We start from the raw sequence: 22,929 nt of genomic DNA, 5'->3' as shown, positions 1-22,929 counted from the left end.
ACCCCTCCACCACCCAGCCCTGCCTCAAAAACAAACAAAAATCATCACCCACGTTTGGCGCATGAATGCATGCATGAATGAATAAATGAATGAATGAATGAAACAGCACACGCATTTAACATAGGTTAATCATGCAGACAGTATTTTGTAAACTGCGAAGTACAGGACTTTCGGGAAGGTTATTGTAGCGCGTCTAGGTCGGAACAACAGTCCCAAAGAGCCAGCTTTGCAAGTAAGCCCAGCGCCTGTCAGACCCTAACCGACCCAGGCCCCACCCCCAGTTCGCGCGCGCGCGCGCCCGGTTCCCCGGAAGTGACGTAACTCCACGGCCTAGCAACCGTTGCCAAGGAGCTCCACTCTAGGAGCCGTCTAGAGCCCGGGCGCCTCCTGGGGGGTGGGGAGACGGTTTCACGAGGAGGATTTGAGGTAACCTCGCCAACTTGCGGTCGGAAACTCCCCTGAACCCCGAAATAGGAGAGTGCTCCCGTCCTCTCTTGATCCCGATGCAGCACCTCCCAAGTGGAAGGGGTCGTCGCGGTTAAGCCCTCGGATAGGGGATCGGGGCCCTGCTGGGATTCGCGCGGATCCAGGCCGCTCCCGAGCTGGATGTGCTGTCGAGCGGCCCAGGGCAGCCCCGGCCAGAGGCCCGGTTGGGTGTGGGGTCCCCTGTCCCGAGCTCGAGGAGGGGGACACTATTTCTGGGACTCCCAGGAGGCTGCGGGTCGGCGCTCGTGCCAGCCTGGGACCCGGGCAGCACGGTTTCTGTCACAAATTGTGCCAGAGAACACGCACGTCCTGGTTTTCATTGTTCCCCGCCCCCTGCGACTCTTTTGTGGGTGAGTGCTTGGGAATTAGCGCGGCGACTTTGCGCTAGAAGAGGGACAGTAATTGATTTTGCTAATTTTAGAGCGCAGAGCCCTCTGGGCACAGATAGCCTGCCTGTTCAGTACACTTTTGTCCTTATTGAGTGACCATTTGCAGGCTAGTGGGCGACTTGGGGGGAACCCAACTAGTTTATTTTGCCTTCCTGTAAACGTTGTACTGGTTTATCCAGTTTTTTCTTTTTTCTTTTTTTTTTTTTTTTTTTTTTGAGGGAAAAAAGAATAGACCTATAGATACTTTCTCAATCATTTAAAATGAAATATATATTTCTGTACGCAAAGATTATGATGTGGACTTTTACTTAAAATACTTTAAACAATGGAAACTTGCACTTCCAATATGGATTTAAAAAAAAGAAACTTATGTAAAGGTTTTCCTTCTATAGCTTAAAGGAAACCTCAGATTTATTATAAGCCATGGTGGTTATCCTTCCTATCCTCTTTTGCCTTATTTCTTAGCAATAATAATTATTTGTGCATAATTTTTCATCATGGTGGAGAAATGATCATATCCTTTTTTGCTTTTTTTTTTTGTTGAAATGGAGTCTTGCTCTGTCCCCTGGGCTGGAATGCAGTGGCCCGATCTCGGCTCACTGCAACCTCTGTGTCCTGGGTTCAAGCGATTCTTTTGCTTCAGCCTCCTTGTAGCTGGGACTATCGGCGCCTGCCACCACACCTGGCTAATTTTTGTATTTTTAGTAGAGACTGGGTTTCACCATGTTGGCCAGCCTGGCCTCGAACTCCTGACCTCAAGTGATCCACCTGCCTCGGCCTCCCAAATTGCTAGGATTACAGGAATGAGTGACAGCTCCCGGCAGCAATTTATTTTTTAATTTATTTTTAATCGTTAAAGCATTTACCTAGGTAAAGCTGTTTCAGCAGTTAAGAAATCAGATATTCAATTTTTTAAAAAGTTATGATCTTTCTCACTGCCAGCCTGATTTCCTTTAGATTTAGGCTTATGTTGTTTCTGGCCTTTTGCCTGTGAAAAAGTTTATTCAAGCTAGTGGAAGGAATCACTGTTTTAGACAGTGGATGTTCAAAAATGGAATTGGACACAGATACGGAATTTACAGTTTAGCAGGGAAGAGAAGATGTGTACCTAAAGAACCAGCACAAGATCAAAAGTCGTGCTAGGAGAGAAGCACAGTTTAAGTGTGGTCAGCTATGGAGGACAGGTGTTGGCACTGCTGCAGAACCTGGAGGATAGCTTGAGAAAGATTTCCTGGGGGAACTGGCATTTGGTGGACATGGCTTGAAAGATGGTTGGGGGGTTTGCACCTCTCGAGATGAAGGAGGGGCGAGCAGTCATTTTAGGCAGAGAAAGCAACATTAACTAAAGTCAGAGTGATAGAAAAACTAAGTGACTGTTTCAATAGGCTGAACTTTGAAGGGGTAGAAAGGTAGCAATTTGGAAATAAAGTTGGAAAGGGATAAGTTATGCCAGATCATAAAAAGTCTCAGAATCCAAGAAGTTTGAGCTGTATTTTGTGTGCGATAAGGAGCCTACAGATGATTTGGAATGGGAAGAGGTGGAGACCAGAGAACAGGAGGCTGTTGCCTCATTGAAGGCCAAAGGAAATGAAGGCCTGAGTTACTCTAGGATGGCAGAGTGGATGCCTACTGGCCACACCAATAACAGAAATGGATGAAGGGTACTTGAAGTGTGCAGCCTCTACTCAGCTGCAGTTGGTTGTGGGCATACACAAATGTGGGCCCATGGTTGCCAGATCTGATTTTCAAGAGAAACTGGAAATACAGATTTTAAAGTAAAAATCTCTCAATATTTTTTGGGAGATTTGGGAGAAACATCTGTTAGGCTTGCAGACAGGCTCCTAAAAATTAGGAGCATGTTTAATTCCTGGGTAGAAATTATGCACCTGCATGGGAAAGATGTTAATAGAGGTGGGATTTATTATTCATTTGTCCACATTAACTCAGATGATTACTGTTAACAACAGATGCATGTACAAAGCATTTGATGTTAAAATTAACACTATATACTGCAGTTTTCATGATAAAGCCATTATACTTGGATTTCTTTCAACAAAATAACCCTTTTCACAGCATTTTGTATGTCATGTAGAATTATACTTTTTGTGCCTACGTTGTGTGAACTTAATTCTGGTTTTTACCCAGGACTTTTGTTACCAGTATTGAGGATTTTTTTTTTTTCTATTTTTACTCTTTAGTTAAAATTATAAGACCTAATTATGAGTGATCAAATTAAATTCATTGTGGACAGTCTCAATAAGGAGCCCTTTAGGAAGAACTATAATTTAATCACGTTTGATTCCTTGGAGCCAATGCAACTATTACAAGTTCTCAGTGATGTCCTGGCTGAGATTGACCCAAAGGTAAGAGTTTTCTCTTTCTTTTTGATCGGTAGCAGAAAGCCAGTTTCTGCCTCTAAATAGCTGTGAGTCTTGGGCAAATTGTTTAACCTCTCTGAGCCTTATTTTCCATGTCTATAAAGTAATAGTAAATGATGCATAACATTTCTCTGCTAGCTCAAAAATAAATTATCTATTAGTACCTTATTTAGAAATTATTTCTCTACTTCCAGACATAAATAGGTTTGGTTAAGGAATGAAAATGCTTTCACAAAAGGTTTTATTGTATTGCAAGTTAGTTCATGTCTCTCATACACTGGTCCATTCCACTGGATACTTTTTTTGAAGCTTAACATTCTTAATATGAATCTTGATCTGACTTGGGTGCACCCTCACTTGGAATCTGGGGACCTCCATCCTTAATCTGTTTTATGAAGAGACCATTGTGCTGTTAAGCTCTAGTAGAACAATTTTGTCAGTGAGTTTAAATATTGTCCTTTGTTACGTATACAGCAATAACATATTTTTTTTTTCAATTTCTTTGTTAGCAACTTGTGGATTTAAGAGAGGAGATGCCAGAGCAGACAGCCAAACGAATGTTGAGCCTTCTTGGTATTCTTAAATACAAACCTTCAGGGAATGCCACAGACATGTAAGAATCTGATCACGTATTGAGTTTTTAAAATTATGCTTTAATATCCAAACCTTCATATACTGCAGTCAATCTTTTTAGGTAATACCTGGTTTCCCTCATTTGATGGCCTGAGAACATCACTGAGTTTCAAAATAATCTTAAACCTTCTATAACCAAACTCAGAAGTCTTAAGTGGGTCAGTTCTTTCCCTTAATCAAGCTGTCTGGTAAATCCACTATACCATTTTATCCTTTATCTGCCATCCTAGATAAAAACAGCTTAAACACAACTTACTTGGATATGCCAATGATATATTGCGGGCCTGATTGTTCTAATTTTCTTTTTTTTTTTTTTTTTTTTTTTTTTTTTTTTTGGAGACGGAGTCTCGCTCTGTCGCCCGGGCTGGAGTGCAGTGGCCGGATCTCAGCTCATCGCAAGCTCCACCTCCCGAGTTTATATGCCATTCTCCTGCCTCAGCCTCCCGAGTAGCTGGGACTACAGGCGCCCGCCACCTCACCCGGCTAGTTTTTTGTATTTTTTAGTAGAGACGGGGTTTCACCATGTTAGCCAGGATGGTCTCGATCTCCTGACCTCGTGATCCGCCCATCTCGGCCTCCCAAAGTGCTGGGATTACAGGCTTGAGCCACCGCGCCCGGCCCTAATTTTCTAACTAATGTACAGAATGACTTTAGAATAGCCTTGGGGCCAGGCATGGTAGCTCACGCCTGTAATCCTAGCACTTTGAGAGGCCAAGGTGGGAGGATCGCTTGAGCTCAGGAGTTCGAGACCAGCCTGGGCAACATGGCGAAATGCTGTCTCTACAAAAAATACAACAGCAGAAAATCAGCTGGGCATGGTGGTTGGTGCCTCTAGTCCCAGCTACTTGGGAGGCTAAGGTGGGAGGATCACCTGAGCCAGGAGGTTAAGGCTTCGGTGAGCTGTGTTGTGCTCCAGCCTGGGCAATAAAGTGAGACCTGTCTCAAAAAAAAAAAAAAAAAAAAAAAATTCCTTGGGTTTATCTTTTTTAAAAAGTTGCAGAAAGCAATTTGGACATTGTAAATCAGCTTTTGAGAAAATGCTGTCTCTCTTCAAAGTTTACTGTTAAGTGTGTGTGTGTTTGTGTGTGTTTCTCTCTTAGGAGTACTTTTCGTCAGGGTTTGGTGATTGGAAGTAAACCTGTAATTTACCCAGTGCTCCACTGGCTTCTTCAGAGGACTAATGAACTGAAGAAAAGAGCATATTTAGCTCGTTTTTTAATAAAACTTGAGGTACCAAGTGAGTTTCTTCAGGATGAAACTGTGGCTGACACCAATAAACAGGTAAACAATACATAAATGGTACATTGAAATTGTAGTGGATTTCAAAGTGTACATATTCAAATACAAGTTACTCTTTTTTTCATTTGCTGTCTTTATAGTTCCAAGTGGCACAAGAAGATAAAACTGTATCAGCTAATGTTCAACTATGGCCACATCTCAAGATAATGGCTTTTGCACACAAATACTGTTTTAGTGATAGAAGTATGTGAATAGAAAAAAAAAACAAACCTGATACTAAGATTTTAGAATAATTTATTACTTAGCAGTTGTGGGTAAATGGGATCCTGGGTTAAGTCTGCACAGCACTTTGTTCATCAGTAAGGTGACTACATAGTTTTTTATCCAAATTAGAGAGAAACAGACTATCATAACATTTAAACACCAAGAAAAATGGTTTAAATTGACACTATCCCAGGCAAATTGGGACATGTGAGCTCCTGGAAAGAAGCAGGCAAAGAACCTAGGCTTGCAGTCTCAAAGGACTTCCTAATCAGACAAAGCGTAGAGATAGATTCCGGAGTTTGAAATCTCAGTGCATCTTTCTCACCAGAGTTTTGGAGTAACATTAGGTTCTGGCATAAGGTCTTAAAGCTCTTGAGTACTGAGGATTCTGGCTGGTCTGGCTTCTGATCCTAAGATCCCTGAGTACATTGCTGGCCAAAGAAAGTAGAGAGAAAGTAATTAGGCTTAGATTTAAAAGGACTTTGATTTTTTTTTTTAAGTGCTTCTGTTTAGTGTTTCACACTTTTATTCCACAGCACTTACATAGACTGATTTGTGCCAAATTGTTGTGAACAGTTTGTCAATCTGTTTTTCCCGATACATTCTGAGGCCCATAGAGACAGGTGTCATGTCTTATCCATCTTTATTTTCTTCCAGACTTTGTATAGTCACTTCTAATGTGAGCTCAATATTTGGATTGAATCACAGTAACGAACTGAATATTTTTATTTTTATCCATGTACTTTGCTATTTTGGGTGGACATGGCAGTAACTCAAAATAGAGTCAATATTGATATCTTAAGACAGTATTTATGCAAATAATTATGTCAGATGTCATAATAGATGCCATGGGAGAAGCACAGCAGAATGAGACCACCTGTCCTTACCTTTGAATATTTTACACAGTGTGGGAAATAGAGAAGTGTAAATGTGTACTTTCTCCTTCCTAGGCTCCCACCGTCAATAAATCTGATAAAAATTAATTTATCTAGAGGAAGTTGATTAAGTCTTTTTTTTTTTCTTTTTCGAGACAGAGTCTTGCTCTGTTGCCCAGGCTGGATGGAGTGCAGTGGTGTGATCTCGGCTCACTGCAACCTCTGCCTCCTGGGTTCAAGCGATTCTCCTGCCTCAGCCTCCCGAGTAGCTGGGATTACAGGTGCCCACCACCACACCCAGCTAATCTTTGTATTTTTAATAGAGATGGGGGTTTCACTATGTTGGCCAGGCTGGTCTCGAACTCCTGACCTCGTGATCAGCCCAACTCGGCTCCCAAAGTGTTGGGATTACAGGCGTGAGCCACAGTGCCCGACCTGATTAAGTCTTTGCTAAATATGCTCAGCTAGTTAATGAAATAATTAATGGTAATAAAGACATACTTGTTCTTTTTTTTTTTTTTTTTTTTTTTTTTTTTTTTTTTTTTTTTTTTTTTTTTTTTTTTTTTTTTGTTGAGACGGAGTCTCGCTCTGTCGCCCAGACTGGAGTGCAGCGGCCGGATCTCAGCTCACTGCAAGCTCCGCCTCCCGGGTTTACGCCATTCTCCTGCCTCAGCCTCCCGAGTAGCTGGGACTACAGGCGCCCGCCACCTCGCCCGGCTAGTTTTTTGTATTGTTTTTTTTAGTAGAGACGGGGTTTCACCGTGTTAGCCAGGATGGTCTCAAACTCCTGTCCTCGTGATCCGCCCGTCTCGGCCTCCCAAAGTGCTGGGATTACAGGCTTGAGCCACCGCGCCCGGCCGACATACTTGTTCTTGAAGCATATCTGACAGGTATCTCTCTGTTTCTCTATATATATACACACACATTATAAATATGAGAAAGAGATATACACACAATGATTTACAGTGTATAATGATTTACACATTTAGCCAGTCATTTCAGGAATCCTAATAAAAATACGTATTATCTTTTGGAATGAAGAGTCTTATAATTAATAATTTGTAGATTTGTAAGATATGATCAATCAAGAAAAATATTATTCCTGTCATTCCCCATCAAAATAACTTTTTGGCCAGGCATAGTGTCTCATGCCTTTAATCCTAGCACTTTGGGAGGCCAAGGCGGGCAGATTGCTTGAGCTCAAGAGTTGGAGACCAGCCTGGGCAACATGGTGAAACCCATCTCTACAAAAAATTTAAAAAATTAGCTCAGCATGGTGACATAAGCTTGTAGTCCCAACTACTTGGGAAGCTGAGGTAGTAGGATCACCTAAGCCCAGGGAGGTAGAGGCTGCAATGAGCTGTGATCGCACCACTGCACTCCAGCCAGGGTGACAGAGTGAGCCCCGTCTCTAAAACAACAACAACAAAAAGACTATTTTAAAACATTTTTAGGTAACAGGATTTTTTTTCATTCATTCCATTACTTTTCTTTATTTGAGACAGAGTCTCGCTCTGTCACCCAGGCTGGAGTACAGTGGCACGATCTCGGCTTACTGCAATCTCCGCTTCCCAGGATCAAGCAATCTCCTGCCTCAGCCTCCTGAGTAGCTGGGATTACAGGTGTGTGCCACTGTGCCCAGTTAATTTTTTGTATTTTTAGTAGAGATGGGGTTTCACCATGTTGGCCAGGCTGGTCTCGAACTCCTGACTTCAAGTGATCCATCTGCCTCAGTATCACAAAGTGCTAGGATTACAGGTGTGAGCCACCGCACTTGGCCCATTCAACTACTTTATCTTAAACACCTCCATGGGTTATGCACTGTGCTAGGCCCCAGGGATACAAGGGTGTACACAATGAATATGATTCTTTTCCTCTTGGCTCTCACTATATGATGGAGGGAGACAGGAAATCATAATAGTCAGTTATAATTGTACATGATATCTACTCTGCTAGGATAGGTAAAGAGCCAGAGAAGGCTTCCCTGAGAATAGTGGAATCTATGTGAAGACTTGAAGGATGAATAGGAGTTGCTTAAGTTATGGGTGAAGGAGTCATAGATGTATAAGCTGGACGTGAGAGCTTGGAATGTTCCGGGACTTAGACATCAACATAGCTAGAGTGTAGAGTGTGAAGTAGGAAAGTAACCAGAAATGAAGATAGAGAAGTATTTAGTGTTAAGATGGTAGAGATGTACTTTTTTGTATCCTATATAAATGTATAAGGATGTGTTTTTGTGTTTTTAATGGTGTTCTTACAATGACTTAAGTTATCGCCGTAAGTTAATAGATAACCTGATTAAGAAAACTCTATGGCTCACGCCTGTAATCCCAGCACTTTGGGAGGCCAGAGCAAGTGGATCACAAGGTCAGGAGTTCAAGACCAGCCTGACCAACATGGTGAAACCCCGTGTCTACTAAAAATACAAAAATTAGCCAGGCATGGTGGCACGTGCATGTAATCTCAGCTACTCAGGAGGCTGAGGCAGGAGAATCGCTTGAACCCGGGAGGCAGAGGTTGCAGTGAGCAGAGATTGTGCCACTGCACTCCAGGCTGGGTAACATAGCAAGATTCTGTCTCAAAAAAAAAAAAAAAAAGAAAACTCGACTGGATCTAGTTATTAGTTTATAATTTATTAACTTATTCTTTTAGTATGAAGAGTTAATGGAAGCCTTTAAAACTTTGCATAAAGAATATGAGCAGCTCAAAGCATCTGGATTTTCTACAGCAGAAATAAGAAAGGTAAAGGAAAGAAAACATAGTAACAATTTTTTTGGGATTTGAATAATATTGGATTTAGCATTTTTGTTTTTAATTAATTCAGTATGAGTCTTAAGACTATATGGAGACTGTGATAGCAAATGGTACATTTTACTTTGTGGGACCTTTGGTAGTTCCTTACTGATGAAATTGATGAGACTGGGGTAAATTCACAATGAGTAGTTCCTTATAGTATGGAAGAAAAGTGATATATATCCATCTACTATTCCTCCATTATGTCCTGTAAGTAAACCAGAATAATGACAAGAACCTAGAGTCTGTATTTTAATTTCATTCATTATTACTAAAGTTTTCTCTCTCTTTTTTTTTTTTTTTTTTGAGACAGGGTCTCACTCTGTCATCCAGCCTGGAGTATGGTGGTGTGATCACAGCTTACTGCAGTCTCTACATCCCAAGTTCAAATGATCCACCTGCCTGAGCCTCCTGAGTAGCTGGGATTACAGGCAGGCACCACCATGCCCAGCTGATTTTTGTATTTTTTTTTGTAGTGACGGGATTTTGCCATGTTGCCCAGGTTGGTCTTGACCTCTTGGGCTCAAGCTATCCTCCTACCTTGGCCTCTCAAAGTACTGGGATTATAGGCATGAGCCACTACTGCAACTATCCTCTATTTCTTGTTTAATCGTATTTTCTAAATTTTCTACGAAGCCATATGTTCAAGAATACTTTAGTAGGCCAGATGTGGTAGCTCATGCCTGTAATCCAAACACTTTGGGTGGCTGAGGCTGGAGGATCTTTTGAGCCCAAGAGTTTGAGACCAGCTCGGGCAAGATGGCAAGATTCTGTCTCAAGAAAAAAAAAAATTAGCCAGGCATGGTGGTGCATGCCTATAGTCCCAGCTACTCGGGAAGCTGAGGCAGGAGGATCACTTGAGCCTGGGAGTTCAAGGCTGCAGTGAGCTGTGATCATACCACTGCACTCTAGGTGGGTGACAGAGTGAGTCTTTGTCTCAAAAAAAAAAAGTAAAATAAAATAAAAAATAATTCACTCATAATCTCATTCTCTAGAGACAACTATGGTTTGACATTTTGATAAATATATTTAAATCTTTTTCTTGGTATTCTGTAGATAAATGTTGTAATCTGCCTCTTTCAAGTAATGTCATATCATGACATTTTCTCATGTCATTAAACATTCTTCTGCATAATTTTTAATGACTTTCATTGTATTATGCAGTGATTTATTTAACAATCCTCATACATTTTGGTCATTTCCAAATTTTAGGTGTAACTTGCGTTAATGAGAATCTTTATAGAGGATGTCTTTTCATGAATGTTTTATCTGGACAAATCATCAGATATAAAATTACTGGGCTAGAAGGGATGAACATTTATTTTAAGACTTTTTTTTTTTTTTTTTTTTGAGACAGAGTCTCACTCTGTCACCCAGGCTGGAGTGCAATGGCACAATCTTGGCTCACTGCAACCTCCACCACCTGGGTTCGAGCGATTCTCCTGCCTCAGCCTTCTAAGTAGCTGGGATTACAGGCACTTGCCACCATGCCCGGCTAATTTTGTATTTTTAGTAGAGACAAAGTTTCAACATGTTGGCCAGGCTGTATTTTAAGACTTTTGATATTGTTCTTCAGTACAATGCTATCAGTAATGAGTAAGAGTGCCCATTTTTCCAAATTCTATCAATATTGACTACCATGTATATTTTACCTTTACTGTTACTGTGATAGTTAAGCTATTAGTTTTTTAGATTTAGGAAGAGGTTTTTTTATTTGTTTGCTTTTATAACAAAATACTATGAAGCTGGTTAATAGGAAGGAAGTTTATTTTTGAAGTCTTTATTTTCAGAGAGGGAATTGGTTAACTGGAAAAACCAGGCACAAATTTATGTCATGAAAATACCATAGCCTTAAAAATGATTTTGATGGAAAATTGGCAGAATATATGGTTTTGTGTTTAACAGAACAGATGGGATGTCAGCAGCTGTTGTTCATGTATTTAGACCTGCACACTTTCCATTATAGAAGATTTTTCAAAAATCATGTGCCCATATTTGGAATCAGAACACAAATGTGCCGGTTGGCAGCTTTACCTTGCTGCATTATAACCGGTTTTTGTTGCATTTCTGGATGAACACCAAGCTGCCAAAAAAATTACCCTGCATAAAAAGCCCTGGGGAAAAAATAGAAATGACCTTCATCCAAAAGAGGATCTTCGTTGTTAATGCTCTGGTTATAAATGATGAAAATGTTAGATGCGTAATCAAAATAAAACCTTATCTGTATCCTATAGACTGAGAATACTTTTTCTTATAATGTCTTCTTTGCCACTTTTTAGGATATCAGTGCAATGGAAGAAGAAAAGGATCAGCTCATTAAGAGAGTTGAACATCTGAAGAAAAGGGTAAGGCAGAATTAGCACTGTAAGACTTTGGCCCCAAGCCCCAAGGACTTGCAAAGATTTAGGAATGCAAATAAAGATTCAGCCAAGCATGAGTGTACATCTGAGGATGGACTCAAATAACATTGACGAAAAGGGAATCTCTCTAGGCAATAGCCCAGCACTTTCAAGGACCTGGAGTCTAGAGCTTTACTGTCATCTCTAGGGAGTACTGTTTACCAAAAGGAAATGATAAGTGGATGTCTGAGTCACATGACATGCTAATTTGTTTCCTCAAACCTGACAGTAACGTGTACTACTTATTCCCTTACTGTAGGTGGAGACAGCTCAGAATTATCAATGGATGCTTAAAATAGCAAGGCAACTTCGAGTTGAAAAAGAGAGAGAAGAATATCTTGCACAACAGAAACAGGAACAAAAGAATCAGGTATCCACATAAAAGTTTATATTTTCGTATGAAAGAAATAGTTCCTTCTCATAATCCAACTGTAAAGAAAAGAGTTTTAAAATTGTAGACTTTCACATTCCTTTTGCTAACATAGTGGAATACTCTTTTACTTAAGATAAATATTTCAGGCCGGGTGCGGTGGCTAACGCCTGTAATCCCAGCACTTTGGGAGGCTGAGGCAGGCGGATTACGAGGTCAGGAGTTCAAGACCAACCTGGCCAACACAGTGAAACCCTGTCTGTACTAAATATACAAAAATTAGCCAGGTATGGTGGTGCATGCCTATAGTCCCAGCTACTCAGGAGGCTGAGGCAGGAGAATAGCTTGAACCCAGGAGGTGGAGGTTGCAGTGAGCCGAGACCGCACCACTGCACTCCAGCTTAGGCAGCAGAGTGAGACTTTATCTGAGAAAAGAAAAAAAAAAGATAAATATTTTGTGGCAACAACAATACCACTTCTTGGGTTTTATATTCTGAATTGTATCTATACACTGTCTTTTGGCCTATGCTTACCTCATGTTGTTCCAGCATTACAGAAGAGTCATTGTAATGTTAACAGTAAGATTAACTGCTAATAAAACTTCTAGAATCTCTAACGGATGCCTTTAGATTCCAGGGCTATGAGACCATTCTTTTTATTCCACTGATCACAGTACCCTCTGCAATTTAATACAATGGCAAATAAGTCATGAAAAGGCTCAAAATCACCTACACTCCATGTTTTTAAACTTTGGCTTAAAGAAAAAATAATTTGCTCAGAAATTATTACCTTTACTTATTAAAAATCTATTTTAAAATCTGAGTAGAGTTATACATTAAAATATATTTCACATAAGCTTCATTTACTACTAAATCAGCAGTTTAAATGTTTGGCTCTGCTGGCACTTGACTTGGCATTGAAGTAGTTTCACTGCAGCAGTAAGCTGCATTGCCTAAGCAGTAAGCTGCATTACTTGGCGTTGGTTTGTGATTCTGAAACATCGCTATAACAATGTTAACATTACTTAGCCTTAAGAAAACCATGTATAACAAGAAAAATCTGCTGTGTATGTTTCTTTGATAAGTATTTTTCCTTAAACTGCAAATTCAATAAATAGCTAAAGAAAAATTTCTGAAAACTTCCTTTAAAAATGTACATGAAAAGGTATTGAGAGAACCAGTTACATTTTGGGTTTAATATGGGAATTTTCTGAGTTCTCATTATTTGTTCCCTTTATATCATAAGAATTTTATGGAACTTGTATTTGCCATTGCTTGCCTAAGTGAGAGGTAAGCTTCAGTAGACTAAGCAAGTAATCAATTTAATTGTATTTTAAAGCTATTTCATGCAGTGCAAAGATTGCAAAGAGTACAAAACCAGCTGAAAAGCATGCGCCAAGCTGCAGCAGATGCAAAACCTGAAAGTAAGTGGAAATTATTATATGGTATAGGTGATTAGAAAATACTAATTTAAATCAAGATCTTCCTAAAAAAATCAATTTGTGGGAATTAATTATCATCAAGTGATGTCTCAGCATTTTGGAACATCATTTCCTAGCTGGAGAAGGAGAGCCCTGATGAAGACATCCCTGGGTTTTCACCAGATGTTTTTAAAAATTCCCAACCAGATGGCCAGGTGCAGTGACTCATGCCTACAATCCCAGCACTTTGGGAGGCTGAGGTGGCGAGAGGTCAGGAGTTCGCCAGCCTGGCCAACATGGCGAAACCCCATCTCTACTAAAAATACAAAAATTAGGCGAGCATGGTGGCAGGTGCCTGTAATCCCAGATACTCGGGAGGCTGAGGCAGGAGAATCCCTTGAATCTGGGAGGCGGAGGTTGCAGTGAGCCAAGATCACACCACTGCAGCCCAGCCTAGGCAATAGAGGGAGACTCCATCTTAACAACAGCAACAAAAAATTCCTAACCAGTTTTTCACATCACAGAGTAAAGATAATGAAAACAATTGTGGAGGGAGGCTGTCCAGTTTATGCTTGTATAAAGGACTTAGTGTGGCTGGGCGTGGTAGCTCACACCTATAATCCCAGCACTTTAGGAGGCTGAGACGTGTAGATCACTTGAGGTCAGGAGTTCGAGACCAGCCTGGCCAACATGGTGAAACCTTGTTTCTACTAAAAGTACAAGAACATTAGGTGGGCATGATGACAGGTGCCTGTAATCTCAGCTACTTGGGATGCTGCAGCAGGAGAATTGCTTGAACCTGAGAGGTGGAGGTTGCAGTGAGCCGAGATCGCACCATTGCACTCCAGCCTGGGCAACAGAGCGAGACTCTGTCTCAAAATAAATAAATGAATAAATAAACAAATAAATAAATAAAGGACTTAGCATGGCTGTTGTGAAAATGATGATTGGAAAAATTGTGAATCATTGTGTTAAAGCCTGGGCTATAAAGAAAAACAATAGAATGCTGGATCCTTAAAACTGAGTGTTGGCCGGGCGTGGTGGCTCAAGCCTGTTAATCCCAGCACTTTGGGAGGCTGAGACAGGCGGATCACAAGGTCAGGAGATCGAGACCATCCTGGCTAACATGGTGAAACCCTGTCTCTACTAAAAATACAAAAAACTAGCCAGGCGAGGTGGCAGGCGCCTGTAGTCCCAGCTACTTGGGAGGCTGAGGCAGGAGAATGGTGTAAACCCAGGAGGCGGAGCTTGCAGTGAGCCGAGATCCAGCCACTGCACCCCAGCTTGGGCGACAGAGCAAGACTTCGTCTCAAAAAAAAAAAAAAAAAAAAAAAAAACCGAGTGTTTTTCATATTTTGGTTTGTAGAATAACAGTGCTAATGATGTTGATATCTCTGGCTGTGTTCTTACATTAGCTTAACACAGAGGATAAACTGTCTTAACAGCCCAGATTACACCACCAGATCCATCCTAGGCATTTTACAAAGCGTTTTTGCTTGTCAGAAGAAAGACCACACAAACTGAAAGAGCGGTGGAAAGCTCTCATTTGTATTGGAGAACTGTCCCAATGTAAATAGCTGATAGATGGTTAATTCATCTTTCTGTAGTAATCTATGAAATTCTATAAGAGCAGGGAGCAGGAGGTTAAGGAGTTCCGACTTTGTTGACATCTTTCTGGGAAGTGGAAAAGTCTTAAGTGATCTATTCACAGCCTAGGAAAAGGGTAGATTAAACATATTTAATTGATCCAGGTATTTATTTTAACAAGCTCTAACTTTTCAGTAACAAAAAAGGCTTACAAAAGCTGTTATTTACTTACATAACAAAAAGTACTTTTAGTATGACAGTGTAATTTGTCTTTTTGTTTGTTTGTTTTTTGAGACGGAGTCTCGCTCTTTTGCCCAGGCTGGAGTGCAGTGGCCAGATCTCTGCTCACTGCAAGCTCCGCCTCCTGGGTTTACACCATTCTCCTGCCTCAGCCTCCTGAGTAGCTGGGACTACAGGCGCCCACCACCACGCCCGGCTAATTTTTTGTATTTTTTTAGTAGAGACAGGGTTTCACCGTGTTAGCCAGGATGGTCTCGATCTGACTTCGTGATCCGCCCGTCTCGGCCTCCCAAAGTGCTGGGATTACAGGCTTGAGCCACCGCGCCCGGCGTAATTTGTCTTTTTGCAGAGTAACAGCTATATTATAAAACATTCACTGAGGTTAATCATTTTTTTTTTTTTCTTTTGAGATGGAATTTTGCTCTTGTTGCCCAGGCTGGAATGCAGTGGTGTGATCTCAGTTCTCCGCAGCCTCCGCCTCACGGGTTCAAGTGATTCTTCTGCCTCAGCCTTTGGAGTAATTGGTATTACAGGTATGCGCCACCATGCCCCGCTAATTTTTGTGTTTTTAGTAGAGACGAGGTTTCTCCATGTTGGCCAGGCTGGTCTTTAACTCCTGACCTCAGGTGATCCGCCTGCCTCAGCCTCCCAAAGTGCTGGGATTACAGGCATGAGCCACTGCGCCCGGCCAAGGCTAATCATCGTTATACTCCACACATTTGTGAGATTTATTACATAAAAGAAGACACTCATTTGATTATAGTAGGATCAGTGAGATGTTTTCAAAGGGTTTTTAATAGAAAAGTTTGCTGACATCTTAGTGATCTTGTATTTAATTTCTCCAGGATTTTGAAAGATAATGCTTTTAAAACTTTTCATAGAAACATATGATTAGTTTTCAAGGTCTAAGTTAAATTTTTTAAGAGAGTAATTTAAAATTTGATGGAAACTTGGGTTTTATGTTTTAAATAGCTCTATTGAGGTAAAGTCGACATATAACAAACCATACAAGGCCTGGTGCAGTGGTTCACACCTGTAATCCCAATATTTTAGGAGGCAAAGGTGAGCAGATCACCTGATCCCAGGAGATCAAGACCAGCCTGGGCAACATGGCAAAACCCTGTCTCTACAAAAAAATACAAAAATTAGCCAGGTGTGGTGGTGTACGCTTGTAGTCCCAGCTACTTTGGGAGGCTGAGGTGGGAGGATCACTTGAGCCCGGGAGGTGGAAGTTGCAGTGAACTGAGATTGTGCCACTGCACTCCAGCCTGGGCAACAGAGGGAGACTCTGTCTCAAAAAAAAAAAAGAAAGAAAAAAGAAAAGAAAAAGCTGCACACATTTGGTGTGGTTCAGTGACTCAATGCCTATAATACTACTCCTTTGGGAGGCCACGGTAAGAGGATCACTTGAGCCCAGAAGTTTGAGATCAGCCTGGGCAACATAGCAAGACCCCATCTCTACAAAAAATAAAAAATTATTTGGGAGGCCAAGGCGGGTGGATCCCAAGGTCAGGAGATCGAGACCATCCTGGCTAACATGGTGAAACCCCGTCTCTACTAAAAACATATAAAAAATTAGCTGGGCATGGTGGTGGGCGCCTGTAGTCCCAGCTACTCGGGAGACTGAGATAGGAGAACGGCATGAACCTGGGAGGCGGAGCTTGCAGTGAGCCAAGATCGTGCCACTGCACTCCAGCCTGGGCGACAGAGCGAGACTCCATCTCAAAAATAAATAAATAAATAATAAAAAATTAGCTGGGCATGGTGGTGCATGCCTATAGTCCTAGCTATCCAGGAGCCTGAGGCAGGAGGATCACTTGAGCCCAAGGGTTTGAGGTTAAAGTGAGCTATGATTATGCCACTGCACTCCAGCCTAGGTGACAGAGTAAGACTTTATCTCAGTAAATAAATAGCATATATTTAAAGTGTATTTTTAAACATTTTTTTAAAATTTTACTTTAAGTTTTGGGTTACATGTGCTGAACGTGCGGGTTTGCCACATAAGTATACATGTGCCATGGTGGTTTGCTGCACCTATCAACCTGTCATCTAGGTTTTTTTTTTTTTTTTTTTTTTTTTTTTTGAGACGGAGTCTTGCTCTGTCGCCCAGGCTGGAGTGCAGTGGCCGGATCTCAGCTCACTGCTAGCTCCGCCTCCCGGGTTTACGCCATTCTCCTGCCTCAGCCTCCCGAGTAGCTGGGATTACAGGCGCCCGCCACCTCGCCTGGCTAGTTTTTTGTATTTTTTTTAGTAGAGACGGGGTTTCACCGTGTTCGCCAGGATGGTCTCAATCTCCTGACCTCGTGATCCGCCCGTCTCGGCCTCCCAAAGTGCTGGGATTACAGGCTTGAGCCACCGCGCCCGGCCGTCATCTAGGTTTTAAACTCCGCACACATTATTTGTTCGAATGCTCTTCTTCCCCTTTCCTACCATACCCTAAAGTGTATTCTTGATTTCTTTTGACATATGTATACACTGGTGAAACCATCAGCTTTTGATCAAGATCACAAACCTATCAATCATCCCCAAACATTTCCACTGACTGTTTTTAATGTCTCACTCTTGCCTCCTTCTGCCTCTCTGGATTTGCTTTCTGTCACTGTAAATCAGTTTATATTTTCTAGAATTAGAAACTTTTTTTTAAATACAGAAAATATTATTTGAGTATTTTAACTCTTGAAAAACATTTTAGTTTTTGATTCCATGCATCTCTAATTACATGGGGTATGTTTAAAAACCTGAGGGTGGAAACGCTGGTCATCTAACAGACAAAGAAGCCAGGATGTAGATTTAATCAAAAACCACATAGGAATGACTGACTGATTACAGTGTGATTTATTTTATTTATTTATTTATTTGTTTGTTTGTTTATTTATTTATCTATTGATTTATTTATTTATTGAGACGGAGTTTCGCTCCTGTTGCCCAGCCTGGAGTGCAATGGCACGATCTCAGCTCCTGCAACCTCCGCCTCCCGGGTTCAAGCGATTCTCCTGCCTCAGCCTCCTGAGTAGCTGGGATTACAGGCATTTGCCACCATGCCCGACTAATTTTGTATTTTTTTTTTTTTAGTACAGACAGGGTTTCTCCATGTTGGTCAGGCTGCTCTCAAACTCCCGACCTCAGGTAATCTGCCCACCTTGGCCTCCCAAAGTGCTGGGATTACAGGCGTGAGCCACCACGCCTGGCCTCTTTTTTATTTTTTGAGATGGAGTTTCGTTCTCGTTGCCCAGGCTAGAGTGCAATGGTATGATCTCAGCTCACTGCAACCTCTGCCTCCCGAGTTCAAGCAATTCTCCTGCTTCAAGCGTGTTTACAGCCTCCAGAGTAGCTGGAATTACAGGCATGAGTCACCACGCCTGGCTAATTTTTTGTATATTTAGTAGAGATGGGTTTTTTCCATGTTGGTCAGGTTGGTGTAAAACTCCCAACCTCAGGTGATTCGCTTGCCTTGGCCTCCCAAAGTGCTGAGATTACAGGCATGAGGCACCACGCCCAGCCTACAGTATGATTTATTAAACACTTTCTCTTCTCTTCCTTTCTCTAATCCTGAAAAAAGAAGGAGTAGTGAAGTAGTGAATGGAAAACTTATAATTTGCAGTTAATAAAATTTTACGTGTTAATATATGGTTAGCACAGTGGAACTAAAAATAGTTTTAAGGCTTTGGGCCAGATGTATTATGCAATCTATGTCCACAGATTACTTAAACCAGAAATTCCATGTGTTAAAAATTCAAGCCAGGCCGGATGCAGTGGCTCACACATGTAATCCCAGCACTTTGGGAGGCCTAGGCGGGTGGATCACTTGAGGTCAGGAGTTGGAGACCAGCCTGGCCTTAACATGATGGAACCCTATCTCTACTAAAAATACAAAAAATTAGCTGCGCTGGTAGTGTGCGACTAATTCCAGCTACTCAGGAGGCTGAGGCAGGAGAATTGCTTGAACCCAGAAAGTGGACAGAGGATGCAGTGAACCCAGAATGCACCACTGCACTCCAGCCTGAGTGACAGAGCGAGATTTCGTCTTAAGAAAACCAAAAAACATTCAAGTCAGAATTTGTAATTGTGTCAATGGAAAGATCTGAAATAAACTTTGTAAATCTCTCTAGGCTGGGAATTTAAAACAAGACTGTTATTCACTGAAAATCTGTGTATATAGTTGTCCATCTGCATAAATAAGAAAACGAAAATCTTAAAAATATAAATTGCCCCTTTGTAAACTAATAATACTTTACAAAATAATAAAAATACCAAAACATGGAAAGCTTAAAACATTTGTGTGTAGATAGATACCTTGTTTTTTTTTTTTTCTGGTTTTTTTTTTTTTTTTTTTTTTTTTTTTTTGAGACGGAGTCTCACTCTGTCGCCCAGGCTGGAGTGCAGTGGCCGGATCTCAGCTCACTGCAAGCTCCACCTCCCGGGTTCACACCATTCTCCTGCCTCAGCTTCCCTAGTAGCTGGGACTACAGGCGCCCACCACCTTGCCTGGCTAGTTTTTTGTATTTTTTGGCCGGGCGCGGTGGCTCACGCCTGTAATCCCAGCACTTTGGGAGGCCGAGGCGGGTGGATCACAAGGTCAGGAGATCGAGACCATCCTGGCTAAGACGGTGAAACCCCGTCTCTGCTAAAAATACAAAAAATTAGCCGGGCGCGTTGGCAGGCGCCTGTAGTCCCAGCTACTCGGGAGGCTGAGACAGGAGAATGGCGTGAACCCGGGAGGCGGAGCTTGCAGTGAGCCGAGATCACGCCTCTGCACTCCAGCCTGGGTGATGAGCAAGACTCCATCTCAAAAATAAAATAGTGCCACTGCACTCTAGCCTGGGTGACAGAGCAAGACCCTGTCTCAACATAAATAAATAAATAAATAAATATATGTGTGTGTGTGTATGTATACACACACACATATATATATACTGCATCAAAAGTATTCCGAAAGAAAAAAAATACATGATCATCTGAATAAAAGAGCACCTGGGTTAGATTTTATTTGTTATCATTTGGTTCATGGGTCTCTTAAATACTTAGAAGGTAAAATATGACCCAACAATATATCTGACTCTGCACATGTTATTTTTGCGTATTGTGGGTTATAAAAGAATTAGGTTATAATTTGAAAAGGTCATAATAACACTTTTTCTATAACTATTTAAATGTTCTTCCATGTAAATTGTGTTTCTTCATTTTCACTGTAATCAAATAAAATATTTTATTTGAAATAAAATATTTCAATGGCCAGTCTTTTATTGTACTATGCTAGATATTATACAAATTGTTTTCAACAGATATGCCCTATCCAGGCCTTATATTTAAAATAGTATACAGAATATCACTGTACCTACTTTTTGGGCTGAATATTTATTTATTTTATTTTTAAAGGTTTAATGAAGAGGCTAGAGGAGGAGATAAAATTTAATTTATATATGGTAACTGAAAAATTTCCTAAAGAATTAGAAAATAAGAAAAAGGAATTACATATTTTACAAAAAGTAGTTTCAGAGCCAGCAATGGGCCATTCTGATCTTCTTGAACTTGAATCTAAAGTAAGTGAGAATCATCTTTTTATAGCTCTCAATTTTATCTGATCCCCAGTCCTATAAAATTATGTGAACTGCTTTCTGTAGTATCCCACTATTGACTCTTAAATTAACCTATGCTAAGAGTTGACAACTCTCATGAGGGTTTGTCCTTTATGAGGAATTATAGAATGTTATGCTATTACTTAATCCACATGATGTTATGAAAACATAGTCAATTGATTAGCAAATGAAGTAACTTAAATATGTAAATTAATATGAATGAATTGACCAGTGGGTTCATGTCTTCATAATATCAACATTTAGATGAGAAATTTAAAAATATTTTAATTATTATTAATTTTTATTTCCAAGCAAAATATTATAGCAATTTTATATTTAAAGCTAATATTTTTATTAACCTGGTATACCTGCCTTGGAATTACTAAATGTTGTAATGCTTATTGAAAGCTAGTATCAGATTATACCATTTTCTATTTTTTTGAGACAGTACTTGCTCTGTTGCCCAGGCTAGAGTACAGTAGCACAATCTCGGCTTACTGCAACCTTCGCCTCCTGGGTTCAAGTGATTCTCCAGCCTCAGCCTCCCAACTAGCTGGGATTATAGGCACGAACCACCAAGCCTGGCTAATTTTTTGTTTTGTTTTTGTTTTGTTTTTTGTTTTTTGTTTTTTTTTGAGATGGAGTCTCGTTCTGTTGCCCAGGCTGGAGTGCAGTGGCATGATCTCGGCTCACTGCAACCTCCGCTTCCTGGGTTCAAGTGATTCTCCTGCCTCAGCCTCCTGAGTAGCTGGGATTACAGGCATGTGCCACCACGCCTGGCTAATGTTTGTATTTTTAGTAGAGACAGGGTTTCACCATGTTGGTCAGGCTGGTCTCGAACTCCTGACCTTGTGATCCACCTATCTTGGCCTCCCAAAGTGTTGGGATTACAGGCGGGCCTTGTTTTGTTTCTTGAGATGGAGTATTGCTCTGTTGCCTAGGCTGGAGTGCAATGGCGAGATCTTGGCTCCCTGCAACCTCTGCCTCCCAGGTTCAAGCCATTCTCCTGCCTAAGTAGCCTCCAAAGTAGCTGGGACTACAGGTATGTGCCACCACGCCTGGCCAATTTTTTTATTTTTAGTAGAGACGGGATTTTGCCATTTGGCCAGGCTGGTCTCAAACTCCTGACCTTATGGGATCTGCCCACCTCAGCCTCCCAAAATGCTGGGATTACAGGTGTGAGCCAATGTACTTGGCCTGATTATACCATTTTTGTTCCCTAGAATTAAAACACTAGGTCAGGTTCAGTGCCGTTTTTTTTTTTTTTTTTTTTTTTTTTACTTTTTAGACTGAACTTGCTCTGTTACCCAGGCTGGAGTGCAGTGGCACAATCTTGGCTCACTGCAACCTCCACCTTCTGGGTTCAAACAGTTCTTCTGCCTCAGCCTCTCAACTAGCTGGGATTACAGGTGCACGCCACCATGCCTGGCTAATTTTTTTTTTTTTTTTTTGTGGAGGATGGAGTCTCACACTGTCACCTAGGCTGGAGTTCAGTGACATGATCACAGCTCACTGCAGCCTCATTTCCCAGGCTCAAGTGATCCTCCCACCTCAGCTTCCCAAGGAGCTGGGACTATAAGGTGCATGCCACCAGTTCTGGCGAATTTTTTAAATTTTTTGTACAGACAGGGTCTGGCCATGTTGCCCAGCATGGTCTTGACCTCCCAGATTCAAGAGATCTGCCTGCCTCTGTCCGCCTCAGCCTCCCAAAGTGTAGGGATTACAGGTATGAGCCATTGCACTCGGCCTAATTGAAAGGTTTTGACTTGCTAATTCTATAGTGTGCTTAATATGTAGTTAATAGCCACTACAATTAAAACTACAATTAAATATGTAATTCTGACTTTTTTAAATTTTGAGACGGAGTCTAGCTCTGTTGCCCAGGCTGGAGTGCAGTGGTGCGATCTTGGCTCACTGCAACTTCCACCTCCTGGATTCAAGTGAATTCTCCTGCCTCCCGGGTAGCTGGAATTACAGTCACTCACTACCATGCCCAGCTAATTTTTGTATTTTTAGTAGAGACAGGGGTTTCACTGTGTTGGCCAGGCTAGTCTCGAACTCCTGACCTTGTGATTAACCCACCTCAGCCTCCCAAAGTGCTGGGATTATAGGTGTGAGCCACCGCACCCGGGCCTGACTGTTTTATGCTTTTAATTTACTTAGAAAAATTAAATGTCCAAGTGAGATCTGGCTAAAAATTTCTTTTGTTATGTTTTGTTTTTGAGATGAAGTCTCACTCTGTCGCCCAGGCTGGAGTCCAGTGGTGCGATATCGGCTCAC

The 22,929-nt window shown here is 41.3% G+C and overlaps 1 protein-coding gene across 6 annotated transcripts in view; it reads left to right on the top strand.

Moving 5' to 3' along the window:
* The first annotated feature begins 317 nt into the window (after positions 1 to 317).
* The window catches only part of IFT81 (intraflagellar transport 81), a 95,582-nt gene continuing 72,970 nt past the window's right edge, over positions 318 to 22,929 (top strand). For 2 of the 6 annotated variants that reach the window (XM_010379271.2, XM_030939878.1), the window contains exons 1-9: positions 318 to 426; positions 3,074 to 3,238; positions 3,763 to 3,866; positions 4,987 to 5,167; positions 8,917 to 9,006; positions 11,337 to 11,402; positions 11,716 to 11,826; positions 13,165 to 13,249; positions 20,450 to 20,613. In XM_010379271.2, coding sequence (XP_010377573.2) covers positions 3,095 to 3,238; positions 3,763 to 3,866; positions 4,987 to 5,167; positions 8,917 to 9,006; positions 11,337 to 11,402; positions 11,716 to 11,826; positions 13,165 to 13,249; positions 20,450 to 20,613 — 945 coding nt within the window. In that variant the 5' untranslated portion in view covers positions 318 to 426; positions 3,074 to 3,094. Of the gene's footprint in view, positions 837 to 3,073; positions 3,239 to 3,762; positions 3,867 to 4,986; positions 5,168 to 8,916; positions 9,007 to 11,336; positions 11,403 to 11,715; positions 11,827 to 13,164; positions 13,250 to 20,449; positions 20,614 to 22,929 lie in introns of all 6 variants that reach the window. The other 4 variants (XM_030939877.1, XM_010379294.2, XM_030939879.1 and 1 more) reach the window with 3 other exon arrangements.

Source organism: Rhinopithecus roxellana, chromosome 10 (assembly GCF_007565055.1).
Source record: "Rhinopithecus roxellana isolate Shanxi Qingling chromosome 10, ASM756505v1, whole genome shotgun sequence".
NCBI lineage: Eukaryota > Metazoa > Chordata > Mammalia > Primates > Cercopithecidae > Rhinopithecus > Rhinopithecus roxellana.
The sequence above is the reverse complement of the archived record's forward strand: the minus strand, read 5'-3'. Positions and strand labels throughout refer to the sequence as shown.